This window comes from Staurois parvus, unplaced genomic scaffold (genome assembly GCF_062004578.1).
Source record: "Staurois parvus isolate SC_StPar_1 unplaced genomic scaffold, SC_StPar_1.0 ptg000114l, whole genome shotgun sequence".
NCBI classification, from domain to species: domain Eukaryota; kingdom Metazoa; phylum Chordata; class Amphibia; order Anura; family Ranidae; genus Staurois; species Staurois parvus.
In genome coordinates, this window is record NW_028317910.1 from 7,302,463 (window position 1) to 7,323,832 (window position 21,370).

At 42.1% G+C, this 21,370-nt stretch overlaps 1 protein-coding gene across 6 annotated transcripts in view; it reads left to right on the top strand.

Moving 5' to 3' along the window:
• CACNA1C (calcium voltage-gated channel subunit alpha1 C) overlaps positions 1 to 21,370 on the top strand; it is a 481,720-nt gene that overhangs the window by 123,522 nt on the left and 336,828 nt on the right. For all 6 annotated transcript variants that reach the window (XM_089671829.1, XM_089671831.1, XM_089671828.1 and 3 more), the window contains exons 2-3: positions 9,600 to 9,915; positions 15,015 to 15,120. In XM_089671829.1, coding sequence (XP_089527955.1) covers positions 9,600 to 9,915; positions 15,015 to 15,120 — 422 coding nt within the window. The remainder of the gene's footprint in view (positions 1 to 9,599; positions 9,916 to 15,014; positions 15,121 to 21,370) is intronic.

Here is a 21,370-nt window from a genome sequence, read left to right on the forward strand (position 1 = left end):
CACTGCACACAATAGGTAGGTATATATGTTTGTTATTTTACAAAAAAAATATGAACCTTTAGTATCACTTTAAGAAAGGGAGAGTGGATGCGACCAGAAGAGCAGCAGGACAGTGCGGAATTTCTGCCTGCTCGAGTACTACAAATCACCCTCTCTCCCCTCTGCAATGAGAACAGCCCCTATGTCTGTACAGTGTAAAGCTTCCGATATGTCCGCTCATTGCACACACCATTCACTATCTCTATTGTAGCAGGGGGGCACAGCTAGTAGGACTGCGGGGGGGTTGATCAGAGGGTACCCAGCACATACTCCAGTAAAATGAGACCCGCAGCTAGAAGGACTGCAGTCAGCTGCCTCCTCAACCCCCCTTCCCTCCATCTGATGAAGATAGTGCCACAACCATTGGCACTGTTGTAGCGTATGCCATAACCATCACATATGTTTCCCTGTTGTTTGCCCCTCCCACTACTCCACCCATGATGTGGGGGGGGGATATGACATCTTTGCCCTGGGCACTGGATGAACTTGTTACAGCACTGATTGTAACTTTATATCCAGTCGTAAAGTGAGTGGCTCCATCATGGGGCTGATCTGTGTCTGACATTTGTGAACACAATCAAGGAGTTCTCTTTAAACAGTCAGAGCACTTTTCAAAATTCTGGATTAAAATTGCAAGTTACTGACAAAAAATATGTGTGCAGAAGTGCCAGTATGTATGAATCAATTCTCAGCAGGTGATTTTAGGTTTCCAATAAGCATGCCATGTAGATGGGGGTGGAGGTCACTGTGCAGGGCTTATGATAAATAGTTTTTTTTTAGTGCAGCAGTAATGGCTTGTTTTCTGAGCTTGAAACCGGAAGTGACAAAATCCTCATTGCTTCTGGTTTCTGATGTCGCACAGTGGAAGGAACAACAGCCATTCCTTCCATTGTGTGTCAGGAACAGGATGCTGTTGGACGCATCCTAACCAGGCTCCCCAACCGCAGGGGAGAGCATGGCAAAGGCGGTGTGAGGGGGGGATCCCCTTCCACCGCCTGTAAAAGTAATCCAGCGGCTCAAATTACTTTTATAAGACGCAGAATAAAATGATATCTTGCTGCAGTGATGGCCAAGATATTACCCTTCCCATCCAAGGATGTTTGGGTACATCCTATGGACAGGAAGTAGTTAAAGCTGATATTTTATCTACTTCTATTTACTTTCCCTTTTTAAGATAAATAAAACTAAATAAATACAATGTTTCCGTTTTCATTGCATTCTCCAGCCAGGAAATGAGGCAGGTTCTGACTGACTGGCTGCAGCTTGTAATGCACAATGTGTGAAGCTCACAGTGTGCAGTGAAATCAGGGTAAGCAATTTCAGTACGAGAGGAGCCTGTACAACTGTGCAAGACTGAAGGGAAGTCTGGAGTTGGTTTTAAAATTTTCCTACTACAATCCAAAATCATTATCTATTTTTTTCTGTCTACACACACATAATACCTATAATAGCACCATTAGGTTGTAAGGTTTTTTGCAGAACAGAAAGTGAGTGGGAGAGGCCGAAGCAGAAAAGGAGCCAGTTAGCTGTGCTACAGTGCTCATGTGTTAACAAGTAACATGCTATTAGGAGGAGAGAGCAGAGTGACAGAGAAATTGGCTCATCGCTATTCTGCTTCCCCTTTCGCTGACCAGTCACAAGCTGGGGCGGGTCTAGGATGACCTGGGCTCAGAAGAAGTGGATTGCATGATGCTGGTCATCAGATTAAGGACATCCAGTACAATTGCAGGCTTGGGAAATTACATAATTTGTAAGTGGTAATGAACTTCAACATAGATAAACCAGGTCTGTCAGACAGGACTATGTTGTGTCAAAGCTGTGTAAAACTCAGAACTGGATGGATAGAAATACAAAAACATAGCATTATCATGAAATCTCCTTTTCACGTAAATGTGTCATTAGAGGACTTTGGACAGTGCTATTGCTCTCCTGACCTTCTAAAATGCTTGTTTACTGGATGTCATGTTGGAACTTTCATATCATTTCTTCCCAAGTCACTGATTTGGTTTGAACAAGGTGTTCTGTTTATTCCCTCCAAGATGCAGTTGCTCCATGCTTGTCCTGGTCAGTGACTCCGAGGAATTATAGCTAGGAACAGCCAGACAAAGAGTATTTTCAGAAATATGTGCATCATCCTATTGATCTCTCTATAGATTTCTAATAGCAGCCTGTAGGCCCACCTTGGCCTTGTTGTTCTTTATCACCTGTGGATCTGTCACCCTTCCCCAGCATTACAGGGCCTGACAACAAGGCCTGGACTGCGTCTCAGTGCACAGGAATAAATAATTGCGCTTTTTCCAATGCTTACACGTTTCACATTCCAGTCAGTATCCTCAACATGGGGGTTATTTTTAGCCACAGTACCAAAGGAGAAAAACAAGAAGGAAGCCTGCCCAATGCCTGCTGATGTGCATCCGCTCAGCATACAAAGCAGCCTCACTTTTACCTTCTTAGGAGTGACAGCGAGCTGCGTGCTGGAGCCGGATCAAACGGAACGCAGTGACAGAGTGGCGGCAGGCTAATGTCCTGCTTAGTGGTTCAGCAACGCATTGCCTGTCCACCTGACATTGGCGGGAAGACAGAAAGCAGGCCTGCGATGAGGTAGAAAAAATGCTGGGAGCTTATAAGATGCCCTGCAGGTCTCTGCTGTGTTCAAAAGGAAACATGAGAGCAGACCCAATCAGATCACAATTTAAATCTGAACTTCCCTTCAGTCTTGTGCAGTTGTACAGTCTCCTCTCCTGTTCTGAAATTGCTTACTCTGATATCACTGCACACTGTGAACTTCTCACTGTGCATTAGAAGCTGCAACCAGTCAGAGAGAGCCTAACTCATTTTCTGGCTGGAGGACGTCCAACATAATCTAGCTCATTCCTCCCCAGCTTGATCGTAACTTGCTCTCTTTATCAATGTGTCAATAACATTTCTAAATAAAACATTTCTCCTTGCATTATTTAGATATCAGTTCCATATGCAAATGCAACCTGTCCCACTCCTCCAGACTGACATCCACTCTTTAAGGCATTTTAATATTTGCATAACTTCTCCTAAGAGGCAGCCTGCTGCCTATATCAGGACTAAGTATACTTGAGAGGAGTACTGAGGCAGGGTGCTGTGATATTTTCAGGAAGCTATGTACTATGTATTGCATAGAGAAGCACAGAGAAACAGTGATAACATAAGGTATGCCATCAAAACAGAGATGTTTTATTTAAAAATGTTATGGCACATTGATATGGGAGTAAGAAGGAACCAGGGATAGGAAATATCTGTAGATTAAAGTGGCAATAAAGGCAAAACTTTTTTTTCAATTTTGGATAGAATAGGGAAGGGCTATAACTCCTGTCAGTTTTTTTAGTTTTCTGTTGGGGGAAATTTTTCCTTTACTTCCTGGCTCATAGCTAAAACAGGAAGTGAGAGAAAATCCCAAATTATTTGCCTATAACAAAACTTTAAGCACTTGCCCTCCAGAGGATCTAACTCCCTTCCTGACCAGGCCATTTTTTGCATTATGGCATTGCGTTACTTTAACAATTGCGTGGTCATGCAACACCCAAAGGAAATTTACGTCCTTTTTTTTCTTTTGGTGGTATTTGATTGCCTGTGTGTTTTTTATTTTTTGCACTATAAACAAAAAAATACTGACAATTTTGGGGAAAAAAAAAACAATAAACAATAAAAAAAACAATATTTTTGACTTCTTGCTATTAAACATTTCCAATAAAAAAGTGTAAAAAGTCAAATTTCATCATAAATTTAGGGACCTGTTGATTGACAGCTGAGGAGCCACGTGCGACCCCTACCCGGAAATGCAAAATCACACACACATATATATATATATATATATATATATATATATGTGATTTTGTGCACCCCTGCCGCCCTGTAGCAGTATTTCTGCTATATGGCAGTGGTAAAGCGATTAAACTTCAGCTTTAAAGTGGTCCTATCTCTCTTCTCATTGGACAGAGAGGAAGCAGTGGGAGCCATTGGCTCCTACTGCTGTCAATCACCGCCAGTGGAGAGGGAGCAGGGGGCTGAGTCGCACTCTTTTTGTCTATGGACACACAGAGCAGGGCTCGAGAGTGAGCACACACACAAGCAGATTGCTATGGAGGCACTCGACAGGGGGGAGTAGTCAGGAGCATCGATGGGGGACATGAAAAGAGGAGGATTGGGGCTGCTCTGTGCAAAACCATTTAACAGAGCAGGTAAGTAAAAAATGTTTGTTATTTTGAAGAAAATTATACAGGAGCCTTTACAATCACTTTAAGGTGTATCTAAAGTCAAAGTTTAGTTTTGAATGGAGTGTAGAATCTATGTTAGGTTTTTATTGCTGTCTGTGTCCCCCTGGGGAAAATTGCCCTTTCTGTTTGTCCAGGTGTCACCATCTCCCAAAGGGGCACCCAATTTAGTGCCAGTTTTCTAAAAGGATTACTTTGTAGATATTTTTCCTTACTTCTTGGTTCATCTCTAGATAAGATGTGAAGGAATTTTCCTAAATGGTGCACAGGCATGGAAAAAGGAACTTTCAAAGGGTATCTAACCATTTCTTGCTCAATCCAATACTGAAAAATCGCATGTTTTGTTTAATTTTAAAGATATTTCTTGTGCTTCCAATATACTGTATATGTATGTATATACAATATATTGCCAAAAGTATTGGGACACCCCTCCAAATCTTTGGATTCAGGTGTTCCAATCTCTTCCATGGCCACAGGTGTATAAAATCAAGCACCTAGGCATGCAGACTGCTTCTACAAACATTTGTGAAAGAATGGGTCAATCTCAATAGCTTGGTGAATTCAAGCGTGGTACCGTGATAGGTTGCCACCTGTCCAATAGGTCCATATGTGACATTTCCTGGCTACTAAACATTCCACAGTCAACTGTTACTGGTATTATAACAAAGTGGAAACAACTGGGAACAACAGCAACTCAGCCATGCAGTGGTAAGCCACGTAAAATGACAGAGCGGGGTCAGCATGTGTTGAAGCACATAGTGCGCAGAGGTTGCCAACCGTCTGCAGAGTCAATAGCTAAAGACCTCCAAATTTTATGTGGCCTTCAGATTAGCACAACAACAGTGCATAGAGAGATTCATGGAATGGGTTTCCGTGGCTAAGCAGCTGCATCCAAGCCTTACATCACCAAGTGCAATGCAAAGCATCAGATAGTGTAAAGCACACCACCACGACTCTAGAGCAGTGGAGACGTGTTCTCTGGAGTGGCGAATCATGCTTCCCTGTCTGGCAATCCGATGGATGTGTCTGGGTTTGGCGGTTGCCAGGAGAATGGTACTTGCCTGAATGCACTGTGCCAAGTGTAAATTTTGGTGGAGGGGGGATTATGGTGTGGGGTTGTTTTTCAGGGGTTTGGCTTGGCCCCTTAGTTCCAGTGAAGGGAACTCTTAAGGCGTCAGCATACCAAGAGATTTTGGACAATTTCATGCTCCCAACTTTGTGGAAACAGTTTGGGGATGGCCCCTTCCTGTTCCAACATGACTGCGCACCAGTGCACAAAGCAAGGTCCATAAAGACATGGATGAATGAGTTTGGGGTGGAGAAACTTGACTGGCCTTCACAGAGTCCTGACCTCAACCCGATAGAACACCTTTGGGATGAATTAGACGGAGACTGCGAGCCAGGCCTTCTCGTCCGACATCAGTGCCCGACCTCACAAATGTGCTTCTAGAAGAATAGTCAAACATTTCCATAGACACACTCCTAAACCTTGTGGACAGCCTTCCCATAAGAGTTGAAGCTGTTCTAGCTGTAAACTGTGGGCCAACTCAATATTGAACCTCACGGACTAAGACTGGGATGCCATTAAAGTTCATGTATGTGTAAAGGAAGGCATCACAATACATTTGGCACTATAGTGTGTATATATCATATATTACCATGCCATTCTTGAATGATGTGAAACACCCATAATCCACTTGATAAGCCAGAGTGTATGTGATCTTTGAATTGCTCAAAATAATGACATGTTTTATTGTTGTCTGTGTCCCTGTTAGATAGATTCACAATCTGTACTTGTCCTAGTGACCAAAATTGAAAGGCAATCACAAATTCTGAATGGTCATCTGAACAGAAATAGATGGGAAATCTTCCAATGAGGACACTAGTTCTTGTGACCCTGGTGAATACCAGGCATTTCCTCTCACTTCCTGTCATAGCTATAGAACAGGAAGTGAAAGGAAATCTCCCCAATAGTACACAGTTGGCAAAAAAAAAATTGACAGAGGTTATAAGTCTCCCTTATTCTATCCAAAATTAAAAAAAAAAAAGTTTTGCCTTCAGTTCTACTTTAACTCCTATTAGCCTCCCAACTAGTGTGTGCCCCTCTCCTACTGTCATATATCACTCCACTCCCTAAATAGTGACCAACTATTATTACTCCTATCACCTACAATAATTATGTATCTTTATATAAGTTTAGCACTTAAACATCACCAGTAAGACTACTGCAATAAACTATCTGTCATCCCGGCTGCCTCAGTGTTGTCATAGCGACACATCCGTGAGAATTCTGAGATGTCAGTTATTTTTTTGGGATTGTTTGTAAAAATTTAAAAAAAAAATCATTTTGGATTGGAAAAACCTGACAGCGATTTGAACGTCGTGTTAAAATGACAGTATCCCTGGGGTGCTTGTCTGTCCTCGTATTAAACTTGTCCTTGATGTGCTGTCAGCTACTATCATTATAGTCTTGTAAACATGTTTTTACTATCGCCTCCATAATTAGAGTGCACGTTTCATCAGCTCGATTACAGAACAACAGCAGAAAACAGAAAACAGTGCCCGACGCTCTCAACCCATGAACACCAGCTGACCACACTTCTCAAGAGTTGTCTTTTGATGGTCAGTCCTGCCCAAGGCAACCAATGAGAGCCTCTGTATCACTGCTCTATTACTATACAGTCTACATTTTAGCTATGCTGAGATTGCCCGGTTGATCTCTTTATAGCTATATCACATACCGCTGTCTCACCATCAACAAACAGACAGCAATAAAACCCAACAGAGGTTCTAACCTTTCCACACTCCATCCAAAACTGATTTTAGATCTTAAAGCTGAAGTTTAATTTGTGTAATTTATCTACCTTGGTTCCTCCTTACTCTTTAAACATTTCTGTTTTCATTCCAGACCTTATTTTAGACCCAGTGATAACGTCACTTGTCTCTGTGCTTCTTACTGCAATGCAGGCAGATCAGGGCTGGTGGGAGAGACCATCAGGGCGCTGTACATAACTGCCTGAAAACATCACAGCACACTGCTGTAGCACTCCTCCCTAGAGCTTCCAGCCTTCATTCCAGCACTGCGCTTGTTCTCAGGAGGAGTTATGCAGATATCAGAATGCCATTATGGGAGGGCATCAGTCTGGAGGAGTGGCCATTCTAGGCAGGCTTCATTTGCATAAGGGCTGCACAAGGTAACATCCACGTGTGCTGCTGAGCCTCCACGATTGAAAGAAATTAAATCCAGTGAATGAATGGTGGGCCAAGGACACTCAAGCCGGGAAGGAAAGTGCTAGATGATACTGGATGTCCTCCAGCCAGGAAATGAGGTGGACACTATCTTATGTGTTTCAACTACTAATGTACTTTGTCAGAAGTTCACAGTGTGCAGTGAAATCAGAGAAGGCAATTCAGAACAGGAGAGGAGCCTGTACAACTGAGAAAGACTAAAGGGAAGGCTGAAGTTTAGCTATTCTAAACTTTGGATGGAGTTTTGAAGTGTTAGAACCCCAGTCAGGTTTTCTTATATCAGTATACGAAAATAAACTTTTTGGATATTGTAATCCACAAAGGTGAACAGAGTTTATCGTTTACATCAATAAATAAGTAAGATCCTACCTATAACAGTTGTGGGTATAGGTACACTACAGGTAAGCCATAAAAAAGAATTTAAAACTGTTATCCAGACATTTTTCCACTCGAAAGTATCCTTTATATTGTCACATTATTTGCTGAAAAATCAAGACTGACTTTGTGTCACGATTGCGGCGTCAGACCCCAGTCCTTCTCACCAAACTCGTGACCGAAGGACTAGCCAATCTAAAACCACAATGTGACGTGCGTAACAATGCCACACCCAGCTGCACCCTGCACAACGATTTTCCAGCTAATGGATACAGATCAATGTACCGGCAGCCTGAGCGATCGTTACTGGGTCAGGTTAATTACGCAATCAACCCTTCACACTGCCACCACCTCCTTTTTGTACAGAGAAAGAGGAAACTCGGCATTATAAGCTATAACACTATAAAGATGGAGATAATCATCTGTATAAAACGGTTCGCAGGACGGTTATACAGAGGTTTAAACAACCATAGTAGCGTCTCTTTAGAGGCAGGAATTCGTGAGTTGCAATACAGAGCTATAGAAACAGTTCAACACTTTCAGAAAGAAAGATTTATTACTAAAAGGTCAAACAGGAGCAATAAAAATATTTACAGAACAAAGATGTAACTAAGATATATATATACATATACAAAGAACCCTAGCACAGCAAAGAGATATCAGGGAGAGGTGAAAGGGTTAAAGTACTTGCCAAAGTCCTGGGTTAGCAGATCCAAGTTTCAGAGCAGAAGGGTGCTTTGATCTCCCTATGTTATGATGGAAAAATGGGAGAATGCTTCAACTCAACTAATCTTAGGCCTGACAGCCCAATTTGTAGTTCCCAGCAGGGGGTGTTGCTGAAGTCAAAGGACCAATACCCCGTTTGGGAGGAAACGTCTGGGCAAAGGCCTAAACTAGAGCCAAAATCTTTCATAACTCATATTTTGGCCCATAACTTCACATCTGCACAAGTGACATTCCACCCGCGGGTAGATTATTATGCAGACAAGTCTGAGGATTGATTAGATATGAATTATGTAATTCTATACTGAACGGTTCACGAGATCTATTTTTCTGCTTTCCTGTGTATGCGAGACGAGTCGAGTGACCCATCAAACTGTTCGGCTCCTTGTAGCCAATCTGACGGTATGTCTGGTTTTTATGTAAGTTTGTCATATTCCAAGATATGAGAAATAGGGGAAAAATGGATTTTGAGGAGTGTTATCTGATTCTGTCACCTACACTGCATTAGGTGCATTAGGTCAGAATCTCTTTTAACTCCTGAAAAAGCTTGTCTTATCTCTTCCGAGGTGAGAAATGGCACAGGTTCTTGGGACAGTGAGGCACCTCGTGGCTCCCTGCTGGGACCTGGCCTGTGACACTTTTAACACACACACATCTGTCACTGTGCCTCTCAGAGTGAGGGGGGGGGGGAGAATGAGGAAATAACATGGCTACTCTTAACAAAATGGCAGACTGTGTCAGTCTCACGTTTGCAACACTTTGCAAAGAAAGATATTTGAGGCAGGGAATAAAATCCACATGTGTTTTTGTAGATCCAGCCTTGTTTGCTCTGCCGATGAGCAATCAGTGGAAGGACATCACAGGGACATTCTGTTATTTCCTACCGACATGAATAATAGTAATGCTTATAGCGATAATAATGTGATATAATCCCTGATGTAACCTTTGTGTTTTCTGTTCCCTTTCCAGGCTCTAACTACACAAACCCTCTTCCAGCATTGGGCACCATGAACTCCACCCCTGGCCTTGCCACGGAGCATATCCCCTCCCCAGGTGCTGCCCTCTCCTGGCAAGCTGCAATCGATGCTGCGCGGCAGGCCAAATTAATGGGCAGTGCTGCCAACGCCACCATATCCACCGTTAGTTCCACGCAGAGGAAAAGGCAGCAGTACAGCAAGCAAAAAAAACAGGGCGCCACGACGGCAACGCGGCCCCCGCGGGCGCTACTCTGTCTCACTCTGAAAAACCCCATCCGCAGAGCCTGCATCAGCATCGTAGAGTGGAAGTATCCTTTCTATGTCCATTCATAAGTCAGTCTGTTCATTTAATAGCCACCAGGGATATAGTAAACCAGTGTATTTTAAGTCATCGATCATGCTAGCATTTCTAAGAACCATTACACTTTTAATGTGAAACTAAAGGCCAAACGTTTTGGATAGAGTAGAGTGGGATTAGAACCCCTCTTAGGTTTTTATTCATGTTTGTTCCCCCATTAGGGAGATTCACCCTCTTTATTTTATTATGTTTTCTTTTATCAATGAAAGTGAAAGACAATCTCAAATTTTGGAATATCACCAGAACAGGAATAGAGGAGAATTCTTCTAATGGGGACACTAGTTCTTGTGAAAACCAGGGATCCCCTTACTTTGGAGGGATTTTCTATCACTTCCTGTTTTGGCTGTTAACCAGGAAGTGAAGGGAAAGTTCCCCAAGGAGACACATATGGCAGAAAATAGGGGTTATAACCCTCCTGTACGCTATCCAAATTTAAAAGAAAGAGTTTTACCTTTAGTTCTACTTCAATTTTAAAGTATATCTCTATATAAAACATTGTTATGATTTTTGTAAAGAGTAGGGAAGGGTTAAAACCCCTGTCATTTTTTTTTGCTATCTGTGACCAGTTTGAACGAACCTTCAATTCCTATCCTAGAGACACAACTGGAAGTGAGAGGGGAATAATTTAAAGGGATCTTTCAAAGGCTTTGGAAATACCTTAATCTATGTTTAAATTAAATTGAAATACTTGTTTGCATTTTTAATTTATTCTTGAGAATTAATAATAAAGCTGAACTTCTGGCAGATATAGAAGACATAAAATAATGCAGCTCTGTAATCATTAATATATCATAAAATGTGTTTTCTAAATATAAGCAAGGTAAGTACCTGAATTTGACCGGGTATCAGCCTTCCCTGTACAGCAGGGGTGAGTGTGAGGAGAGGAAACAGCACAAGTAGCCAGTCAGTTTGTGTGCTGATAGGAAACATGCTGATAGGAGGAGAGAACAGAGTGAAAGAGATATGACCTCATCACTGTGCTGATTCTCCTTTCACTGTCCGGTTATAGGCAGGGAGCAGGTCTAGGACAACCTGGGCTCAGAGGAGTTTGAATGATGTTGGCCATCAGACTGAGGACATATAGTGACAGAAAAAAAGTACTGTGCAGGGGTAATCTCTGGACTGAAGGTGAATATTGCATCAATAGCTGTTTTTGTTATGTAATCTTTTAGTGGACTATTCCATTTTTATTTTTTGCTCGAGTTCTACTTTAAAGATTTTTTTTATCTCTTTCTTTTTCCAAAATTATCTTTACCTCCTTGGAAAGTATTGGTTCCAGCAGGGTGTAAAGTCATGTTAAAACGTGAGTTTTTCAGTGTTTTTGTATTAGCGTTTAGTGGCGTTGTGCCGTTTTTTTGCGTTTACGGTTTTTAGAGTTGTCTTTGACCAAAAAAAATTGTTTTTTGGTCAAAAAAGTCCAAAAACGCTGGTTTGCAGCGAGTTACTGTGATTTATTGCATTTTACTGCGTTTTGCTGCGTTTTTCAGCGTTAGAGCATTTTTCCAGCTAAAAAACCACTCTAGAAACCCACTGGGGTTTTTTCCTGCCAAAAAACGTTGATCACAGTCTATGTGTGCATGGACACATAGGATAACATGCTGGGGAGTTTACTGGATGTAGAAAAAACGTCAAAAGCCAAAAACAGCCGCTGTAAAAACGTCTAGTGTGCATGAAGACTCAGGCCTCATGCACACTGGGGGTTTTTACAGCTGCTGTTTTTGGCTTCTGGCATTTTTTTCTACAGCCAGTAAACTCCCCAGCATGTTATCCTATGTGTCCATGCCCACATAGGCTTTAATCAGGATTTTTTGGCAGGGGCATTTTCTGGCTAGAAAAAAACCCCAGAACAAGTGGTTTTCAAGAGGAATTTTTAGCTGTAAAAATGCTCTAACGCTGGTAAACATGGTAAAATGTGGCAATCTGGCATTTTCAAGTGTTTTTGAGCCAATTTTTTTTCTTTGTGCTAAAAAACACTAACGCAGGAAAACACGGCTAAACCTGGAATAATTAGGCTAAACGCTAATGCAAAAACACTAAAAAAAGTGGAAAAACTTGCGTTTCCATGTAACTTTATACAGCTAACACTACTGGCGTTTTTAAAACGCCCAGTGTGCATGAGGCTTAAATTGCTTCTGATGCTTTTGTATTGTTTATTGAACAAGAAGTTACCTGTGTACAGAAAATTAACTCATCAGCAGAACTTTATTGCAGTAAGTCTTATAAATCTCACAAACTTTTATCTGTGTATCTGTGAATGTTAGTATTGGTTTTAAAAGTTGTACGTTAGGTTTGCAGACCCTTAGAGAAGGAGCAATGGTGGTCTCAGACACATTGGAGGGTTTAACCATAACCTAGGGTGACTGTCATGCTTATTCTGGCATGACACCATTTGACATGTGAGGAGGATCTCGGAGTGAATTGCCTCATCTACTTTGCCAGATGGTTTTTGTCAGCAGAGATCCCGATTAACTCTGCACCATCCGGAGGCAACAGCGACTAGAAACAATCTGCATTTTTTGATCTAGCCGGAGTTCTGGATTGTCATGGAAGACAAGCTGATCAAAATCTACTATCTTCATTTTTGTGTTTACCGCCTTGGACATCCTTCCTTCACAGTCAGTCGGTGTCTTAGTTATATTTAATCTCCTTTTTCTCTGGGATATAATTCTGCACTTTTTTATGGCCTTAAAGTGGTTCCAGAAGGCTTGATTGTTTCTTAAATAATAAACACATCATACTTAGCTGCTCTGTGCAATTGTTTTGAACAGAACAGCCCTGATCCTTCCCTTCTCGGGTCCTCGCCAACGCTTCAGGCCCCTCTCCCTTGCTGAGTGCCCCTAGAGCAAGCTACTTGTGTGTGCTTGCTCCCAAGTCACCTCTGTGTGTCTATGGGACACACAGAGCATGGCTCAGTCCTCCCTACTTGCTCCTCACAGGCTGTGATTGACAGCAGTGGGAGCCAATGGCTCCCACTGCTGTGTCCCAGCCAATGATGAGAGAGAGGCCATGGAGAGCATCTTCTCTTGTGCACATCATTGGATCGGGATTCGGAAGGTAAAAACAGCCTTTAGAACCACTTTAAAATGTAAGTTATTTTACTCTTAGAAATGTTAGATTGCCTGGCTGAATTTTATTGCAGTCTGTGTACCCCCCTAGGGAGATTTACCCTATGTATATGTTCTGAGACCATTTTCACTGGTACAGAAAATGATGGGAAGTCCAAGATCTTTACTTTGTTGTGAAATCAATTTTAAAAACACCCCCTTAGCATTTATAGTCCTGGCCATCTTGAGTAAGGGCAGATAATTCACATAGAATGTACTTCCTAGAATCCATCTTCCCTTAGCTCAGACATGCAAGCAGGAGGGTATGTTTAGTTGAGAAACCCTTCTCCCCTTCTAATAAAAGAAAATGAATACTCATGAATACTGGGATGTATGACATAATTTTGGCCTAGAGCAGAAACCAGAAAGCAACTGAAGAAATGTAAAAAAGGTTTAAAATAAGTAAACATAATAAAACCTCCTATCTGTTTACTAATCCTAGCACCATAAGAATTAGAAATAATGTTGATTGAGAGTTTGCTTCCACTTAGGAAACCTATGCTAAGAGGAATAAGGGGCTCTTCTGAGCAGCTCTTGTATCTATTGTCTCTCTACTGGATAGAAAAGTGGTTAATGATTCATACTCTGAATGGTCTAAGGTTGTCAGTGGTGTACCCCAAGGTTCAGTGTTGGGACCCTTACTTTTTAATATATTTATAAACAATATAGGGTCTGGGATTAAAAATACCATTTCAGTCTTTGCAGATGACACCAAGCTGTGCACTGGAATAATGTCCTTACAGGATGTCTCCAATTTACAAGCCAACCTCCATGCACTGTGTAAATGGGCAACTATGTGGCAAATGAGGTTTAATGTTGATAAATGTAAGGTTCTACACTTGGGGACTAAGAATATGCATGCATCATACATACTAGGGGGGGGGGGTACAACTGGGGGAATCAATGGTGGAGAAGGATCTGGGAGTTCTGGTAGATCACAAGCTTCATAATGGCATGCAATGCCAAGCTGCGGTTTCTAAAGCGAGCAAAATTCTCTCTTGTATTAAAAGAGGTATAGAGAGAGATATCATATTACCCCAGTACAAATCATTAGTAAGACCTCATCTGGAATATGCAGTTCAGTTTTGGGCGCAATTCACAAAAAGAACATTGGGGAACTGGAGAAAGTACAGAGAAGGGCAACCAAACTGATAAGAGGCATGGAGGAGCTCAGCTATGAGGAAAGATTAGAGGAACTGAATTTATTCTCTCTTGAAAAGAGGATATTAATGGGGGATATGATCAACATGTATAAATACATCAGTGGTTCATATAGTGAACTTGGTGTAGATTTATTCACCCTGAGGTCATCACAGAGGACAAGGGGGCACTCTTTACGTCTGGAGGATAAGAAATGTAATCTCCAAACACGGAAAGGTTTCTTCACAGTGAGAGCTATGAAAATGTGGAATAGACTCCCTCAAGAGTTGGTTCTGGCCAGCTCAGTGGATTGCTTTAAAAAAAGGCCTGGATTCTTTCCTAGATACACAGAATATAACTGGATACTAACATTTATAGGTAAAGTTGATCCAGGGAATATCCAATTGCCTCTCGGGGGATTAGGAAGGAATTTTTTTCCCTGCAGAAGCAAATTGGATCATGCTTTGCTGTTTTTTTGCCTTCCTCTGGATCAACTGTGGGTATAGGATTATAACTTTTTTTTTGTAATGGTTGAGCTGGATGGACTTTTGTCTTTTTTTCAGCCAGAATAACTATGTAACTCCCAAACTCTCAAAAGGGACACAGATGGCAAAAAAAATCTCAAAAGGGTGTTTAAATCTTCTCTACAATATTGAAAAAAGGTGTTGGCTTTAGATATACTTTAATACCTTTTTAGTGACTGATGTAGGTATGGCAAATGATGACAATGATAATGTTGATTTACAATGTTTACCCTATATATTGTTCCCATCATGTTGGTGTATGGCCTTAACCCTTCCCACAGACCCTTCGAAATCATTATTTTGCTGACTATTTTTGCCAACTGTGTGGCCTTAGCTATCTATATCCCCTTCCCTGAGGATGACTCCAATGCCACCAACTCCAACCTGGTAAGTTCTATGAGCTATTTATTAACATTTTACTCTCACTGCTGTATAATGATTTAGTATTGTATATTCCATATAGTTCATCTATGGTATTAATAATCTGTGGCTCTCTAGTTGTTCGGGAACCACACATTCTAACAAGCCTTTAGCGCCATTCTCGGGCTTGTAGTCCCTCCCTATCTACAGAACCAACATACCACAAGGCTCTCCCACTGAGAACCTGGTTTGAATATTCATCTTTGCTTTCTCAACCTTTGATCTGCTCAGTCTTTAAATTGGTTGTTTGTTTTCCCACAATGTTATTTGTTGTGTTTGCTGATTGGAGGTTGGATGCTTTGGTCTGTGGTGCCAGAAATTTCTTAGTTGTTTGCTGTTTAAGTTTTTTTTTTTGGTCCAGATATTGAACAATGTCCTAGCTGTTTTCATAGCATTATACCAAAGTCACCAAAGTTCATGTCTCAGAAGCATGTGATAGAAGAAGCAAATCTCCAGATCCCAGTAATATAAAAGTCCTACAGAAGTGGCATCACTGTCAGCAAAACCTGTGAGCGGAAGAAATGCAGATGAGATAGGAGGCATCTGTACTATTTTGCATGTAACAGTGCTTTTACTTTGTTTTTGTAACATGTAATTTTTTTAGATTTGTTTTTTTGCATTATATTTGATGTTTTATTATATATTTTTTTAAATAACCGCAGCACACCTCAAGTTTAGGGAAGGCCACTTAACATCTGTTTATATTAGGCCACATTATTGTGGTTTCCCTGTGGCTGCATCTGTGCAGGCCCAGCAGCCCAGTATGAGAAAATCTGATGTGGTTTCCAATGTGTGTGGGGGTGCCATTAAGAATAAATGGCACCCCAGCATGTCTGTAAACAGCAGTGCTTTTTTGGTGTGGGAAAGTGTGCGATTTACACAAAGTCCCGCACATGCATGTAAGGGTAGCAGTTACTAGGTGGATGTTACTTCCTCCATAATTCCCTCCTCATTGGGCACCAAGTGTGGGTCACATGACAGGATTATTCCTGGGGTGGGTTCTTCTGGGCTACGCTGGGCACCTTGAGCAGGGTCACTCGACTTACACATGGGGTACCTTTACAGTATCGTGCTTATCAATGCCCTGGGACAAGGCAGGGGGCACTTTCAGGGATAAATCAACCTTAGGGCAGACTTTTAACTCAAAGATGGCCTACATTGTGTACACTTGAACAGATGACTGAACTCTAGTTAACTCTCTTGAGCCCCTTGTGAATGTACACAACTGCAGTCACTTATTGCATTTAGGAGGGACTCACAGAACCTATCTCCACCTGTCCAGTGTATCTCCGCTACCTCTCTTCCAGTAAAGGAATGAATCCCGCCATGCACCTAGCGCTGACTCTATGCATGTACTACATTAACTCTTCCGTACCTATTATCAGCCTGGGTACCACTGCAGTGCTGATCTGCTCGCATTGGTATGGGGAACAGACCACACAGAGAGAGTGCCAACAATAACTCACCATGCTTGACTCCCCTTCTGTCACAGGTACACACTACACAGGCTGCTTGTACTGGCTGTGGACTTTCGTTACCCCGCTAACCACTTGCTGTTTTCCATACAACATTAACCCAAGCTGCATACCTTGTGTAGTTTGCTGGTTACTTTCATACACCCCTTGAACAACTTTAAACCAGGAAAAAATAACATTTCCAAAGCTATAATGTAGAATCATAAATACATCAGAATAAAAGGCAGTCTTTTTTGCTAAGTAAACCCTATCTATTGCTGCGGCTGCCTGAGCATACCTGCACAGGCAAAAGCCCATCCATGGAAATTCCTTATAGGAGATGCTCCAACATAGCTGGTGGCTTCAGGGGGGACTGACAGTCCCAGCAATCCTCCTACATGGTGAAAGATCTAAGGACACGGCGAGCAGCTGGACACAGGCACAGGACTTTGTGGGTCCCCAAATGGATCTCTGATGGCTTCATCACACCTTTGCTGCAAGCTCACTAGCTCCGCTGTGCTCTCGGGCCTGATCCCATGTTCCCCTTTTATAGCCACACAGCACCAGTGGGTCAGGCCAGAAAACCCAGCGAAAGCCAGATGGGGAAAATAACAGCACAGGTTAACCTCATGCCTTACGGCCAGGGCAGCATCTAACTGCTAGTGGCAGGCAACCTGCCTATGTGCAGAAATGTGAACCTAGCCTTACAAGACTGGTAGAAAACATTGTAACCTTAAAGTGGTTCTAAAGTTATAAGATTTTTGTACCTTAATGCATTCTTTGCAGCTAAAAACCTTCCAATATCAGCTCCCCCCTAGCCTACCCTAAATACTTACCTGGCTCCTCATTTGATGCAATGCTGTGCCCGTCTGCAGCAGCACTGCTCTATTTCCTTCTGCTCACAGGACACAGAGGCAGCAGGAGCCATAGATGGGGTGGGGGGCAGGGGTGAGCCACACTGTGCTATGGGTTGAGTAAGAGAAGAGTGGAAAGTGATGGCGGGGGACCCCCGAAGAGGAGGCAAGAGACATGCCACTTTTAAAAATTGTTAAAAAGATCATTAGTGTCATGCACTTGCCAAGTGGTATTAGCTCTAGAATTCGCCAGGCACCATCAAATAGGAGGTCAGTCATCCACGGGGTGGCATTCTGTGAAGGGGCATTTTTCCCACTGATCCCCAAAGAACTGGTTTTAGCAGTTGTTCCTTATGATCTGAAAATTATTTCAAGGGTTTCAGGGATAAAAAGGTTGAGAAATTCTGATTCTGATTGTATAATCAGATTGTGCCATGTTTAGGTTTAGAGTCTACTGCATTTCTTCCAGTAGCAAGGGCTCTTTTCTGTGCGTCTCATTGGAGAAGAAGGAGTATGGGTTAGAGAGGAATGAGTGGCTACCTATAGCAACCAATGACAAATCTCCATTCATCAATGCTATATTCCTATTGGCTGCTGTGGGAAGCGCATTTTACATATTTATTACTCGTTCTTTTTTACTGAATGAACTAAAAAGTGTTTTTCTACATCATGTTTGTTTGGTATTTTGTTTTTTAACAACTGGTTAAGCGGATATGTTTGGTTGGATTTGGGAACGTGTCTGAACATTCATGACTGTGTTTCTTGGCGGATGTGCACTAATTGTAATTGGTGGAATTTTCGGCATGCTCTTGTAGTTTTGGAATTTTCTTGTTTTGTGGTTTGTTTGTGCCCTATAATTTTAAAAATAGCACAGAGCAATGGATCTGTTTACAGTCTATTAGTCACTTAGCTGTTTAATTTTCTGGAATTCCTTTTTATTTTGTTGCAGAATACCTTTAAGTGAAGGAATGTATCTACTGATTTGATATCTATATAGAGGTTTACTGCAACAGCATGGGACTGCAATTTTAACTGTCTTAAAGCAGTATTGCCCATTCACACTAGGAACTGCTTGCGAATCGCACAGGAACATGCACACTTTGAATGGGCTGAAATCAAACCACACCAAAAGTAGTGCATGCGCTAATTTGCACTGACATCTGCTGCAGATCTGAATGCGGTGCAGGTAACCAGGTTTCCCACACAGCATTCGAGTGTTAATGGGCCCTTAAACCTAAAACCAAATGTAATATATAGCAGCTTACCAATCCTTTAACCGCTTGCCTACAGGGCACTTCTACCCCCTTCCTGCCCAGGCCAATTTCCAGCTTTCAGTGCTGTCACACTTTGAGTGACAATTGAATGACAATTGCGCGGTCATGCAACACTGTACCCATATGAAATTTTTATCATTTTTTTGTGACAGAGCTTTATTTTGGTGGTATTTAATCACCTGTGGGTTTTTTATTTTTTCTTAAAAGGTAACAGCTCGAGAGGAGAGAAATGCCGATAACCGGCATTTCCCTGTTTACATGTGATCAGCTGTGATTGGACATCTTTGGCTCTTTCCGTAGATCGGTGATCCGCTGTGTCCGAGGGACACAGCGCACCACCGATCGCCGCACTGAGTCGCGCAGATAAGTCGCGCATGCGCGGTGAGAATGGGAGGACTTCATATGACGTCCTCCCAGAACGAGAGAACCACCTTGCGCCCATCATTGGACTATATGGCGGGCGGGAGGTGGGTAATGTGGTGGCTGCTTTAGTTTTTATATTTTTAGGCTTTTTTCCCCTTTATTTCATCTAATGGTCCAGCAAGTAAAAAAACTTTCTGTTTTAGCAATATAGAGTAGACTGTGTGATTTGGGATTGAAATTCGTGGAAACATCCTGTAAATTACTGTATGTATAAACAGAAAACATGTTATGGATGTATGGGATTTTTAGAATACTCACTCAAAATACAATAATCTAAGAAAAAGTCATATTTTATTGTCACATTAAAATCAAATAAAAATCATAGGCTGAATCAATACCATTATACTCTCATGGACATTAACATGTTAGTGTGGAGCACTCAACGGTCAACATTTGGTCTTCAATATGAACAAAGTGTCCAAATTCACTATATTCCTGGAATCAATCTGCCCTTAGCTAAGGCATACAAGCAGGAGTGCGTGCTTAGCTGAGAAAGCCTCTCCTTCCCTCCTCCAGATGAAAGAAAAAAATTCCCATGAAGACTCATGGGATGTATGACATCATTTTATAGGGCAGAAACCAGGAAGCAATTGAAGAAATGTTAAAAACAGTATAAGGATTAAAAACCGTTAGCCCCGGTTCACACTAAATATTGCATGTGAATCACATAGGAACCATACTGCACTTCTGTGCAATTCACATGCAATTCAGTGTGGTGCAATCTAAGCTCATTCATTTGAACAGAGGGTTACAGAGGGTTATTTTTTTCTTTCCCTTGAAAAAACAGTTAATGTTGATTGAGAGTGTTTAATTTTGCTTTAATAATTTTTTGTCTGTGGGTTTAATACCTGCATGTTAAAGTTGTAGTAAAGTCTGAGATAAAAAGGTCTCTCTGCAAGTTAAAGGCACAATGTGCTAGTATGCAACACATACCTCAAAACGAAGCCCTCCAGGGGCATGCTGTCATAGCTAACAGGGCTTCCATTTTCACCCAGTCTTCCTTTCAGGTTCGTGGGCTCCAGACGTTGGAATGGCCGAGCTGCAATGATGTCACTTCCGTGCATGTGCATGGGAGCTACGAACGCAGTACAGTGCTCTGAAGGGATGGCATACTCAGTATGCCGTCCCTTTTAGAGTGCGTAACAACCAATGACGTCACCAGCTGCAGAAGTAGAGAATAAATCATAACCGATGCATGTTTAGGAGACTCTTTGTACCTATAGGTAATATGCTTTATTGTAAGTAGTCACCAAGAGGTGTTTACCACTGCTTTAAGCAAAAACCTTTTTTCCTAGTTTTGGATGGAGTTGGGAAGGCTTAGAACTACTGTAGGGTTTTTACTGCTCTCTGGGATTACCCTTTACGTGGGTACCTCTAGATCCCAGCTACAAGCACCCAGAGTTGTGGGTCGCTGACACCTATGGTTCCGGGAGCCAAGGTCCCCCAAACCAGGCCAAGTTTACCACAAAGACAACCATGTTGACTCTCTTTGGGCCCCAACGGTTCAGGGACAGTGTGGTCCAAGAGCCCCAAATTTGGTGCCTGAGTAGCTGAGGGTTCAGCAGACCTTGGTTCTGAGTTTGGAGGGGCTAGGTCCGATGGGTTCCCTGTGACTGGTACCGGATTTTGGGGCACTGGTGCTCCGGGACCAGGGGTAGTAGGGACGGGACTGGGTCTCCTCTACTAGGGAACTGAGTTTCGGGTTCCTAGCCCCCAGGGGCTCTGAGCATTGTCCCCACAAATTGACCCAACCAGGAGCTCCCATTGACTTATAATGGGGCTAAGTCAGGACTCCCCGGTTGTTCATGGTGGGGTCATTCTCTGCCTCCATAAATTTTTTGGGGTCATTGGGACCTGTGTTTTTTTTTTTTTACCGCAGACCCAAAGATGACCCATTTTTAGACCCCCGGTGTGGAACCTCCTGTGGAGTCCGGCACCGTGGATGTTGTTGTGTAGCCCTGAGGAACTTCAGCCCTCCTAATGTTGGCTGCACCCCACTCCCCCTGAATGGCACCACCATCTTTGAAGGTCCAAAGTAGTGGTGCACTGAATTTAAAATTCTGGACTGAAACTGAAAATTCAGGATGCACTTGGCCGAAAACTGAAACCGAAATGGACAGTTTTTTTTTCTATATTGTTATATATATCCAGTAACATAAAATAACTTTTATTGAAAGTATGTGTGTATATATATATATATAGATATATATAG